The 12,820-nt window shown below is 38.6% G+C and overlaps 1 protein-coding gene across 13 annotated transcripts in view; it reads right to left on the bottom strand.

Annotated features, from left to right (window-relative positions):
- PDLIM5 (PDZ and LIM domain 5) overlaps positions 1-12,820 on the bottom strand; it is a 126,232-nt gene that overhangs the window by 39,492 nt on the left and 73,920 nt on the right. For 5 of the 13 annotated variants that reach the window (XM_026791998.2, XM_074540930.1, XM_074540931.1 and 2 more), the window contains exons 6-12: positions 10,542-10,559; positions 10,115-10,287; positions 8,648-8,684; positions 6,341-6,370; positions 4,561-4,695; positions 3,664-3,774; positions 154-342 (exon numbers count right to left, since the gene is read on the bottom strand). In XM_026791998.2, coding sequence (XP_026647799.2) covers positions 154-342; positions 3,664-3,774; positions 4,561-4,695; positions 6,341-6,370; positions 8,648-8,684; positions 10,115-10,287; positions 10,542-10,559 — 693 coding nt within the window. Of the gene's footprint in view, positions 1-153; positions 343-3,663; positions 3,775-4,560; positions 4,696-6,340; positions 6,371-7,000; positions 8,030-8,647; positions 8,685-10,114; positions 10,288-10,541; positions 10,560-12,521; positions 12,539-12,820 lie in introns of those variants that run through there. The other 8 variants (XM_074540933.1, XM_074540932.1, XM_074540935.1 and 5 more) reach the window with 8 other exon arrangements.

The following is a 12,820-nucleotide window of genomic DNA, read 5'->3' as shown; positions in this document are numbered from 1 at the left end:
TCTGGTCTAGTGGGAAGTGTCCCTGCCCATGACAGGAGCATTTGAATTAAATGATCCTTAAGGTCCCTTGCAAACCAAAGCACTCTGTGATTCATTGTGTGTAAAACTGCAGTTTCTGACTGCACCTTTCTCCCACAGCCGGCACGGATGTACCTGGCAGGGGCAGGAGGCAGCCCGAGGGCTGCTCCCACAGGCAGGGCTGGAGAAGGTAGCCCCCCAGCGGGGTCAGCAGGCAGCGGGAACTCGGTGGTCTGTGTGGCCACTGCACACATCCTGGGGACAGCAGGTGCTTCGTCCGCCGGCAGAGAGCTTGCTGCATCTGGAGCAGGCGCGGTTATCTTCCTAGTTGATGTTAATTTCGTGAGTAATTATAATGAGACAATATACAGAGAAGAAACTTCTCATTTGATTAAAAATACATAATAGCAATGGCCAACTCTTTCTAGCTGGTATTCTTGCATCTGTAATTCTTGCACATTCTGTAGGAACCAAATACTCATGCCCTGGGAATCACACCATGATGAAAACAATTTTTGGAGGCATTTTTACAGCTAAAGCTTGAGCACTTGTTTAACCACAAACCCAAACTATTTGGGTAGTTACTTAAAAGATGATAACTTGAACAAGAGCACAATCAGTATGCAAGAAACTACCTAGTGTCAGGAAAAGACACTTCAGACACAGAGGCTACTTGGCTGCTGGAATTTAAAACCTGAACAACTGAAGGGAAGATGAGGTGTGCACTTGCCTAAGACTTACAAAAGGTTCTCAAACAAAAATTCTATGTAATAATAGAAAGAAGAAGGACAAGTAGATTCACCACAAGAGAGCAATATTTCTCCCCTGTATTTTGCTTCCTCTTGCTTGTCATCACACCGAAACAGCCATAAAAACTCTTGACAGCTTTAGTACAGTCAGCCTGAGACCTCCTCTTCTCCCAAACTACAATTTCTGCAGAGAATGTTCCTGGCTGTCTCCTTATGAGAAAGTGCACAACAAAAATCAGGACTAATACCTATTATTACATATTACTAAGCCTTTGTATTTATATCAGGAATAATTCCATTGAAAGAAAATATAAAAGTAGATCTGCATGACTGCAAAAGGCATGTCTATAAAATACAATCTAAAGACCTGCTGGCATCACATCTGTTTAATATTAGGTATATACTTTCTCTGGAAGTGCCAAATTCTGTGGTTTACATGGTCTAATGCTCCCAGGATTACTTCTTGAGATGACTTTTTGGAACTTTCTGGAAACGCTGTCATTGCTCTTAAGTATTTTACTGTTATTTTACTGTTAAACTTACAGGACGACATCACATACATGAAAAAGACTAATAAATAATACACTATAACTTCAGTAGTTGGTTATACAGACATACAACTATTTAAGACTTTCAATAAAGAGCTAAAACTACAATAAAAAACCATTATGAGGTCTACCTTATAAGCAGCTCACTTAACTTTAATCTAGAAATCAAATCCAGATCCTCCATACATTTCACAGCAAGCTTTCTCCTTCTTGGTGGTTAAGTAGTGGCTGATAAAATTTACAGAGCTTCAGCCAAGAAAAGATGGAGCCCATTCGGAAAATAGGGGCCTAGGCAAGTCCTTGTCAACAAATTCAAGGCTTCAGTAGCAAGAGCAAGTCTACTCACCCTTGGATGGCCCAATTTTGCTTTACTAAAAGCCTGACATGGCATTCTTGAATTGCTCCATGCAGCTTTCCAATAGCTACCATTTTACTAAAAAAGGGATTTGAAGACCAGATTTGCTGTATTTTCCACTCAAAAGAGCATTATTAAAGCAGCAGCATCTGCTCAGTAACAAAATATAAATATCAACTGTAACTGCTACACTGATGACCTCTCAGTTCAGGGGAGAATTCAGACTACACAGCTGCATCAAATAACCATCATCAAATTGTTCTCCTTCCCACACTCAATGCTACATCTTCTTTCAACAGCTCTGCAGAAGCTGCTCCAATTTCTGCCCTTCTTGAGCAGAAAATTCTTACCATCTACTTTTTTATTTATAAAAGTACTTTGGCGCTCATCCTGAACAAATAGTTAGAACATAGCTGCTTTTCAGATTTCACATTTTAAAGTTGCTCTCTTGCTAGGTTAATTTTGCCAAATAACAACATTTAGAGATATAGGTCTTGAGTAAGATTAGATTTAAATTTCTTTTGCCTGGATTCAGATGCAGAGCTAGGATTTAGACATGACTCCTTGGTACTCAAAACACAGCAGCTGCAGTGGTATCTGCAAGGCATCTACAGCTCAGCAGAATCATAAAATAGTCTGGATTGGAAGGGACCTTAAAGGTCAGCTACTTCCAACCTTCCTGCTGTGGGCAGGGACAGCTTTCACTAGACTTTGCCCAGAGCTCCATCCAACCTGGCCTTGCACACATCCATGGATGGGGCAAGTAGGTGTAATCATACTGAAGTTTCACTGGTAGACATGAAAATCCATTACTGAAGCAGTACTTTTTTCAGTGCCTTTTTCATCCCAGGTTTTCTGCTTAAAAAATAAAATCACCAGGAGTCTTGTCATACATCTTCTGTGTGTATTTTTCACCTGTGTTAATCTAAGAGAATTTGCTGCTGAGAACATCACAATCAAATCTTTTTTACTGTATTGGCTCAAGCCAAATGTCACCATAAAAGAACCCACCAGCCCAACAGCCTCCATCTCATCCTAAGCTCATGTTAGCTCATGAACATACCTGCTTCTCCCGCACAACAAAAATGTCCTCAAAAGACAACATAATAGACTTCTATTTGGTTGTCAGATTTCCTCTTCTCTCAATAAGTTGAGAACGCTACTTTAAAGGTTTAAAACTGGTCAGTTTCAAGTCTTATTATCAATTTTCCAACAGCAGAAAGCCCACACAGGTGTAGGCAACAGTGTATCCCATGAATGTCTGTCTAAGGCCTGGCAGGACCAGGCACTGTTCATTTAATTCTCATTTTTACAGAAACAGCTTTGTTTCGTGCTATGACTTTGTGCTTGTGCATGCTACCTGGAACTCAAAAACTCTGGCACAATGTAAGATAAACCATGAGAAAATGTTATTGACCTTCAGTAACAGTAACAATCAATCACCCTCCAAAGTACTGTTGCTCTCTTCTACCTAAAATTACTGTTCCTGTCTAGTACTCACAAATTACCTCCAAAGCACCAGCAATTTGCCAAGGTAAGTGCCAGTAAAACTATCCAGGGCCAGTGACAGGAAATTTGCCAGATAATCTCCTAGTGTTCTGTGACTGCATCACAGCACAACAGTGTGTTATAAATTAAATAACCCACATTTTAGAAAATTACTTTTATATTTCTAAATCCATATTCACTTTTGGCTTGTTGAGACCATTAAAAAGTTACTCCAAGTTATATGGTGGACACCCACTGATAGCATACACACCCTAAATATTGCATCTTGTTTTAATTAGTATCCACAAGACTGTTCATGCATTCCCTTGTTTTTAATTTTTCTCCCTCCCCCTACTACCATTTCCAGGAAAATTCCTAGTCACAGCGGCTTAATGAAGTTTATTCTAAGCGAATGACAAACAACCCTCTCTCCTTCAAGGCAGACAAACCCAGGCTAGAAGAGGATAGATTGTAAACTGAATCAAAACCCCTGTGAATGATTTACCTCGCAGGAGCAGCAATATGTTCAGAAAGTCTGGGAGAGGGGACACTGCCAGGGCAGGAATCTGCTATCAGCAAAAGAGCAGCTGCAGGTTCTGGTCTAGCACTGTTTTCACTCCATTCACAGTAAAAAACACCCAAGTGAAGACACACAGAGAAAGAGATTTTTAATCCACATTAAAATAATATGCAGAAGAGGAAACACTGTGCATGAAAGTGTTAGTAAACTGAGAAGAAAAAAAGAACCCAAACCCCAAAAAACCTCCAAAAAGACCATGAAACTGATAGTAAAATACAATTGAGCAGTTAAAAATGATGCAAAACACATCATTTTGGAGTATCACACATAAGAAGTATCACACTTCCAGTGAAGGCTGAGAGAGTCCTTGCTGCTTTAAAACTCAGAAGGCCAAGTAGTATTGGACACTTACAAAGCTGGAACACATTAATTTGGGATAATATTATATGATAGAAAACAGCTTTAGAACATACTGAAAGTGACACAAGCACTAGTGGGATTCACACCAAAGCTTTGTATGCTTTTTGCTACAACTTTGTGGAGGGGTTAGTTTTGTGAACATTACACTATGTATTTCTCAGTATTTTTCATATCCTTTCTGTGATTCAGTTGTTATAGGAAAAAAATAATCTAAAAAAATGTTCTCTTAAAGAACTGCTTGAAGAAAAGCACCTGCCAGACTGTAAAACGCACAAAAAAGGTAAACTACAAGGTAGAGAGCAATCACAACAATATGTTTTGAGCAGACTAAATTAGCCACAGGGGCAGTCATTTCTGCCTTTTTTTTTCTTATGTTAGTATGCAGAATTAAGTATCTTATTAGAATAGGGACCCTTCAGTTGAAAATTATGGAACAGATTTAAAAATGACCAGGGAGCAGACCTCAAAGGTGGTAAAGGTGTGGATGGAAATTCTGGTGCAGGTGGCCTCTCCAAAGTCGGGGTAACTACGGATTTTTTATCTATATTAATACAGGTATCCTGGGTTCCCGCTCCATCAGGTAGGTCTGCAGGTAGGCTTTACATATATTTATGACATAGGGGAGAGAAAAGTAAATACATGATTTTATGACAGATTGTTTCAAGACTGACTGAGAGTAGGACAAATATTTTCCAGTCACTGTGGATCAACTAAACTACAAATCTGGAAAACCTTCACTGAGGACAATGAACTGACTTTACAATTTAAGGCTAAAACCAAATCCAGAGCTGGTTGCTCAAAAGGAGATGGTTAAAAGTGAACATTTAAAACAAACACCTTGGAAATAGGGTACTGCAGAAATAGAAATAATCTAAACCACATAAACTTTATACTAAGGCTAGACACCTGCCTAAGTTTTAAGTAACTGATTTAAAAGCTGCAATCTATACATTTCAGTGAGGGCTTTCTCTTTCTATATCCTATCTTTCCAGCTGCTGCAGAGAAAAATCTATTTTATCCAAACAAAAATCCCTAGTGGGTTGCAGCTTAGAAATAAACAATAGTAAAAACCACACAGAACATCTGTCTTGGACAATGCCTGCCTGAAAAGTTGAATATTATTAAATTTGGATATTTTACTGAAGATCTCTGATGAAAGAGAAGTTTCCATTTCATTGTCACATTGATATTTCTAGGAGATCTCTAAAGCTCATTCATTTATATAAAAAACACTCATAATATGTTTTCAAAGATCAGACATATGCTGGGAATCAGACATGAAACAGGGCATGTTTGTCAGATACAAATGAAAAAGTGGTCCATTTTTGAGAACAGTAAGAAAACATCCAAAATTGAATGCCAATAAGATCTGTGCAATGGGGATACTGGGAGAAGAGATGACATCTTTCAAGCAATAAATTAAATTAATTTCATGCATCCATAAACCACTTCTGGAAATAGTGGTGTTTTTACAATGAATTTATAGAAAACTAATAATTTGGCTGTCTCTCTCAAACTACTTTCATATCCTTGAAAGACAGACTCTATGACTATGTTTACTCAAAACAGAGGCTTCTATTATTTTGATTATTTAGAGAGTGTTTATTCTTTTTCTCACTACAGCAACTCACCCTTCAAAAGAGTACGAGCTGGTAAGATAGAGAAACATAATGGTAAGTTTAATAACAATATGAAAATATTCCCATTACCTAGGGACATCTCCAGAACATAAAAATACCTGAAGGTCAAACCATTTTGCCCTTAAAAAGAAACCTTTACAGAGAATCTAAGTGACAACCTTTCCAACATTTCACAGTTTTCTTTACATTGATGGTCTCTGAAATGCTCACATTTCGTTCTGTTCATAAAGAGATTATATAAGCCCAGCAGAACAATTTAAATACACTACTTCACATTCCCAGTTTAATGTGCAGTACTCAATAATCAAATTATTATACTGTGGTGTATGTGCACTCAGTAACACACTTGGGTTTAGTAACACAGTACTCACTGCCAAGTTACGTGATGGATGGGCATGGAAATTAAACTGATTGGCATTTCTCATCCAAACACTCTTTTGTGAAACTATTGAAGTGAATGATTTCCCTTACTGTCCTTTAAGGAGTTAACCTAAAAAGTGTGCAATAGGTGACATCCCTTGGGCTATCATTACCAGAGCAAATCTGTGCAGTGTTAGGCATCCACATTGGTGACTGTTAGTGCTAGATAACTTATCTATTACCTGAAGTCTCCATTTTCTGTTTGTCTTTTCCTAAAGACAAAATGACAAATACCATAAGCTACTGCTGTACTGTATAGCAGCATAAACCATCTGAAAAGGAAAATCAAACTTAAAATGGTTCCAAAGGTCCTCTCAAATTCTGACATTGTGCAAGGAAAGAGAAACAACCCTGCCAAGTCTGCTGCAGACGCATCTGTTCACAGGACCAATTCCATCAGAGGAGCATGTAGGTCAGCTGCAGAATCCCAAACCAACTGCAATGGTTCTCACTGAGCAGTTGTGAGAAACTGGGCTTTTACCTGTACTTCACAATCACCTTTGTTGGAGGTCTCAAATGTTATCTGGTTCAACAAGCACTGCAAAAGTTGTCAGCGAGCTTTACTTCATATAATTCTTACTCCCCTAAGGGTCAACCATTTTATTGATTCCTGCAAATCTCATGTCAATTCCAACAACACAAACACGTACCCCCATTTTTAAGATGATCAGGAAGTAAAATACTAGGATAGTTTTAAACAATTCAGAATGTTTCTACTATGCATCAGGGATTTAATTGTTTCTCTCCCTACAGGCTGTGAAGGTGCCATGAAATGTCAGCCCCATGCAAGAAAAGAATATTCAAGGAGTCCAAGAGACTAAAAAAAAAAAAACAGACAGTGCTAAGATAAAAGCAACTTTTATTAAAATACTCTCCAAGCTTCAAAATGCATAAATTAATGGATGTGTAGCTACTATAATACATTATTTTACATGAGAACCACAGAGCTGTGAAGCTTTCATAAACACAAGAAAGCCCATAAGCTTCACTCTGTAAATAAATAAATACTACTGTCTAATCTTGCCCCTGCTAGAAGATGTGTTGAAGCTCTTACACAGCAACATTCTGCTCAATTATTGTTTTATAAGTTTTCCAAAACATGAACATATTACTAGCCTAAGCAGCAGAATCTTTATATTGAGCTTTCACTTCAATTCAAAACATTGGAAAATATTTTTTTAATTTTTCTTTTCTTTGCTTAAAAGCAGTCTGTCTTCTTGCTGCACTTTGTAAAACATTTACAACCACTCTAAAACTGACCTGCTGAAAATCTAATGAAATCCAAGATAATTTTTGCTGGTAAGTACGATTATTTGAAATAGGTGCATACAATCCCCTCTTCATCTTCTTCCCCCAGCCCCAGAATCAAGGTAACACAATTTCTTATTCATTTGATCAAAATTTTCTGCTTTCTAACAGCCTACAGTAACTCAAACTCAGCAATGCAAATGACTTCTTTCAGTCAGAAAAAAGAACTGAAACAGCCATCTCCTCCCCCACACTGGGAGATTCAGACACCCAAGTTGTTAAGTTTTAAATATGTATTTTTTTATCAACTAATGATTAGCACAAAAACATTTCATCTCACTTTTTACACATCAGTAGGAAAGTGTTAGAAAAGTATAGAAAAGGCTAGAATTTCTCTCGCAGAAAGGCTACTGAAACATGTTTTCTTTTTTCATTTTTTTTCTTTTTTTTTTTTTTTTTTTTTGCAAAGCAGATGGAAAAGAAGAAAGGAAGGAAGTGTTTTTATTTTGCTTTTGCAACTTGGGTAAAATCACTGGACATTAAGAACACGTGCTGAGACTTCATGGTGCCAGTCACGTAATTTTGTATATTTGGGGCTAAGGACGTGGATGGGAACCTTTTCCCTGTGGAAAGAAGTATAGAAGAAAAATAAGAAAGAAAGAAAGTTTGTCTTAAGCAGTTTCACAAGTGAGCATGCAAACTCCATGCACTACTTCTATCACATTGTCTTCCTCTCTGTCAAAAAGCTGGATCCAGTGTTAGTCAAAGCCAGTGAAGAAAGTCTCACTGACTTCAAGAACCTTTAGATTTAGCCAAAGGTTGGTGCTCCTTTTGAACACTGCTTATCCCAAAGCAAGGAGACAGCTGACCCTCACTTGCAGCCAGAACAGCAATACCTCCCAGCTATGCCTTGCAATCAGATCCACACTCAAAATCAAAAATGCACGATGAGACTTGCAAAAGGAAAACACAAACTGACCTCGTACAGGCAACCAAACCGGTTCAAGTTTACAGAAAATCTCTACACAAACTCCTGCACAAACATTACTACTGGACTGTACCAACAGCTTTTACAAAGGTTTGTCTACGGAGAAAAAGATCTTGATTTAGACATGCTGAAGTAAAAGGCAAAAAGGGGAGGAACATTTTAAAAACACCCAGATGTCACACAAGTGCACCAAACATTACAAGTTAAGAATTCAAACATGCAATGTATTAAAGTAATAAAAATGTAAACTCACTTAGTCTTCTTCCCAGCTTCATTTTCTGGTTCTTTCACTGAAATGAAACAGAAATTTTTATTTTCTAGGGCACTAAAGACACCGTACCACAACACTGACATTCTCTGCTGTGCCAATGCATTCACTACAGCAGCAAATTACAACAAGGCTCGTTAGGAATCTTTGATTCTAAATCTGCCCCAATGGACAGGAGTTATGTCCATGAACTTCAAGAGCCCCTTTGCTAGTAGGATTGCTGAAAAGTGGCTCTGCTGATTTCTGTCCTTCCCCCTGGCCCACTCCCCATGCTGGCATTGAGAAAGGTGATTTGAGAAGGTGAAGATGAATGGAAGTTAAGAGGTATTTCTTTCGGATGAACATCCAGTGGGTTGATATCAGGTGATAATCCAAGCGTCTGTTTGCAGCCAGGCTATTTCCCACCAAGGTTCTAGAGGTCTACACAAGGGATAATGCAAAATTCCCAGTCCTGATTTTAAGGTTGGCAAATCTAGTTGCAGTAATTTTCTTACAGCATTTGTCAACATGATAAATTCATCTTTACTGGATAACATGTTATTTGATGTTCAGGCCCTATACTCTGCCCTTACAAGGACTGATGAAGGGAACTGAACACAGGACCACAGAACAATCAAGCCCAAAGTCAGAATATTTATCACAAACAGACAATAACCCTTATTTTGGGAAATGTTATCACTGGCTTCTAGAAATAGCTGATTTAATCAAATCTCCCCCTGGAGAGGAGGTCCAATTTCCTCAATGCCTTCATTATTGCAGCTCTAGCTCAGAAAATCTGAAGAATGAGAGCTCAAAGCCCCTGACAGCACTTCGGTGGTCTTCACACAAAAACACAAATCTCAGCCAGTGACTTATGGCTGACAGCATAGCATGAAATTGAAGTTTTAGCATAAAATTATATGACTGGGAATGACCTTCACCTCATCACTGGTTCCACTCCATCAATATATGTAATCACACCATAGCATAAGTAGAGGGTGGAAACATAACCAGGGAATAAACTGAGGACCTACGGATTTATGTTTCTGATTGGTTACATCATTGCAAATCACATACTTTTGCATGACTGACAAAGACTTCCCACGTGCCAGAAAACACCTAATTTTTCTGAAGCACTAAATTTCATCAGGAATGTCACCATTTTGGTGATACAGGGGGAAAAGAAATAACAAATATGAATCTTTCAATATCTTTGGGAGTAGAAATGGAAATTTTAGGATTTATCTAGAATGTGTTAATTCAGCTCAATCCAGAATAATGCCCAGCAATGCATATAGCCTGAACTACTTAGTAACAGAAGGGTTTAACTTTATTATCTATTTCAGAGTAACATTTAGAGGGAAATATTTTAGAATAATATTTCCCTTTCTCTATCTCCCCTGAGCCCCAGCTTTAAAAACGCAGTGTGTGCAGGGGAATGGCCCATTGCTCCAGGCGCCCCGGGGCACTCACTGTGATCCGTGCCGGTGATCTGGGCGAGGATGCGGAAGGAGCGGCTCTGCGTGGTGCCGGTGCGCGGGTGCCAGTCCTCGGTGTCCTCGATCAGCCGCTTCTTGCTGGCGTCGCTGTGCGTGGGCGTGTGGTAGAACTCCGTGTAGGTGTCCACGATGTGCTTCCGCGGGGGGCTGTGCCGGGGACAGACACGGCGGTGAGTACCAGGCTGCACACAGCACCTCGCCTCACACCAGCTACAAAGGCACGGGGCCGTGCAGAAGGGCAGCAGCTGAAGCCCAGCTAAACACAGATGCAGTTTTCTGAACCAAACGTGCCTTTTATAATTACTCTAACCCTCTGAAATATTTCTCCTTGTTTCACTGACAGAACACTCGAAACAGTAAAAGACAGCATTATCAAGACATCTACACGTTTAGACTTTTACCGTTTGGGTGGGTTTTTCCTTGGAGGCGACAGAGTAAGACAGCAAGAGAAAGTTTCCCCAGCGTGAACAGGAAAAGGAAAAAAAAGAAAAGAAGAAAAAGTCAGAAAGCTGAAATGAAACAGAAATGTAGCTAATTATTCTAATTAGTTTTGCGAGAAAGGGCACTAAAATCCAAATAATAGCCATATTCTACTTCTACTACTAAAACCACTGCACAGAACTCACATACTTTAATTAAACTCATGGTGATTTCCCTATAGTGATGAGAGGGAAATTTGTTTTGTTAAAGCAGATTCAGGTCAGATCAGGTGCCCCTTGACAAATTCTCCCTTTAGCTCCTGAGGGGCACAGCACAGATGTGTGCACGTGCAAGGACCACCAGCACACCCCATGTGGTTTGCACTTGGCAAAGCCTAGGTCAGAACCAGCCATCTGAAAGCATACATGGCCATGTTCTCAGGCATAATGAGGAGCTATCCTCTTTGAAAGAAAAGCAGTGGGGTGATTGCTCCACCTGGAAACTTTCCCTACAGTAACCTACAGACTTATCATTATTATCAAGACTATTCTCAATCCTTAGACTAGCATGACTTTAAAGAGTACAGGGATCTAAAAGCTGTGATTCCATTAAGCGATGCAAAGAATGTGTCAATTCGGGAAATTTGGGAAAAGGGAACAGAAGACTCAAACTACATAAATTACTCCTAAGTTCTACATTTGTTATTCCAAAGTATTAATCTCTAAGACCTGCTAAGTGTACATTTATTTTTTACACAATTTACAGGAGGAAAACTATGAAAAACTAGCTCCTAGGACATAAAATTTGTAATAAAACCAACAAAACTTCAGAAGTCACTTTTATTTTTGACACTACCTCCTCACTGTACTTTAATGGTTCAAAGTAATTCTGGGGAAGAAAGGTGGAAAATGAGTGAGGAATTATGTTAACTGTTAACAAGTAAGAATCAGGCCCATTAAATAGAATGCATTAGTAAAAACTTAAGCTTTAAAAATATTTAATACTTGAAAGAATGTGAAAGGTACAGTACAAAATTAAATCAAAAGATTTAATTTCTTGACACACAACATTAGTGAAGACATGTATCACATACCAAAGTTGATAATAGAGAAAGAGGTATAGAAATAAAGGCAGCGGCAATTTCAGGATGGAGAACAGAGAAAAATGGAGTAAAGCATCTTAAACAGTTAATAGCAAAAATGAAATGAGAAAGTTAAAGCAATAATTAAAGGTGTGGAAATACATGAAAACTTTATGGTTTATGTGCAGTTTACTGAATTCTAGCAAGTACCCCAGTGAAATAAGCAGTCTTTCGTATTTATTATATAACAAAGTGGTATAAAGAAAAAAATCCTGCTGACTTCTCTGGTCCTGGTGGTCTCCTTTGTAAGGCTTAAGAGTCTACTGGTAATGACTCACTGAGGCAACAAGGTGGTGCCAGAGACAAAGGAAACCTCACGGAGACAGGCTCTCCCTTACCTCAGCCTTGAGGCAAGGAGAGAAGAGAGAAGCCAATAAAACCTCAATGATTTATCATCCTAATATGCACAAATCAGAGTATATGGACGTCAGTTTTCTTTTCCTGTATCAATTCAGAATCCAGCCCTTCATTCCACAGTTCTCAAAGCAATTTTATCTTTATACTGTATTTCATCATGTACTAGTTGTATTACCAACACCAATGAACCAGAGTTGCACCAAGAATTTATCAGTACACACAAACACCACACGAATGTTTTGTAGAATAAAAATGAGCTGCAAAATGTAGCACAGTGGAGAGCAAAGTCACATCATGTCCAATGCAGATAAGATAATGTATTACACTGAGAAAAGCTGAAGCTGTTTGCAAAATTTAAATATGCAGCTCTGTAAGAGCTGAAATTTTGCAAAACCAGAATACATGCTGGTTATTCCAATAGGAAAAATAAACATAATTCAAGTCCAGTGCTGTTGATACTAACTTTGTCGCTGCTGCTATCTGCAAGGGAAAAAAAAGTATTTGATGCATTAATTAATTCTTTGCTTCTTAAAATAGTACAGGAGTTTCCAAATCCAAGCTCTGGTAAAGCCATGTATCACATAAGTCAAACTTAAAAACATAAGAGAACCTATAAGAGAAAATCTTAGTCCAGCTGAACTTTAACTGAGTGAAGTCTGTGGACATCTTACCTGTTTTAAGCAGCAGGCACATCTTCATGCAAGAGCAGGCAAAAAGGTCTTGATAAAAGTGCAAATGCACATAGGCTAGTGAAGGCAAATT

This window comes from Zonotrichia albicollis, chromosome 5 (genome assembly GCF_047830755.1).
Source record: "Zonotrichia albicollis isolate bZonAlb1 chromosome 5, bZonAlb1.hap1, whole genome shotgun sequence".
NCBI lineage: Eukaryota > Metazoa > Chordata > Aves > Passeriformes > Passerellidae > Zonotrichia > Zonotrichia albicollis.
Note: the sequence above shows the minus strand (reverse complement) of the source record. Positions and strands in the feature narration are given on the sequence as shown.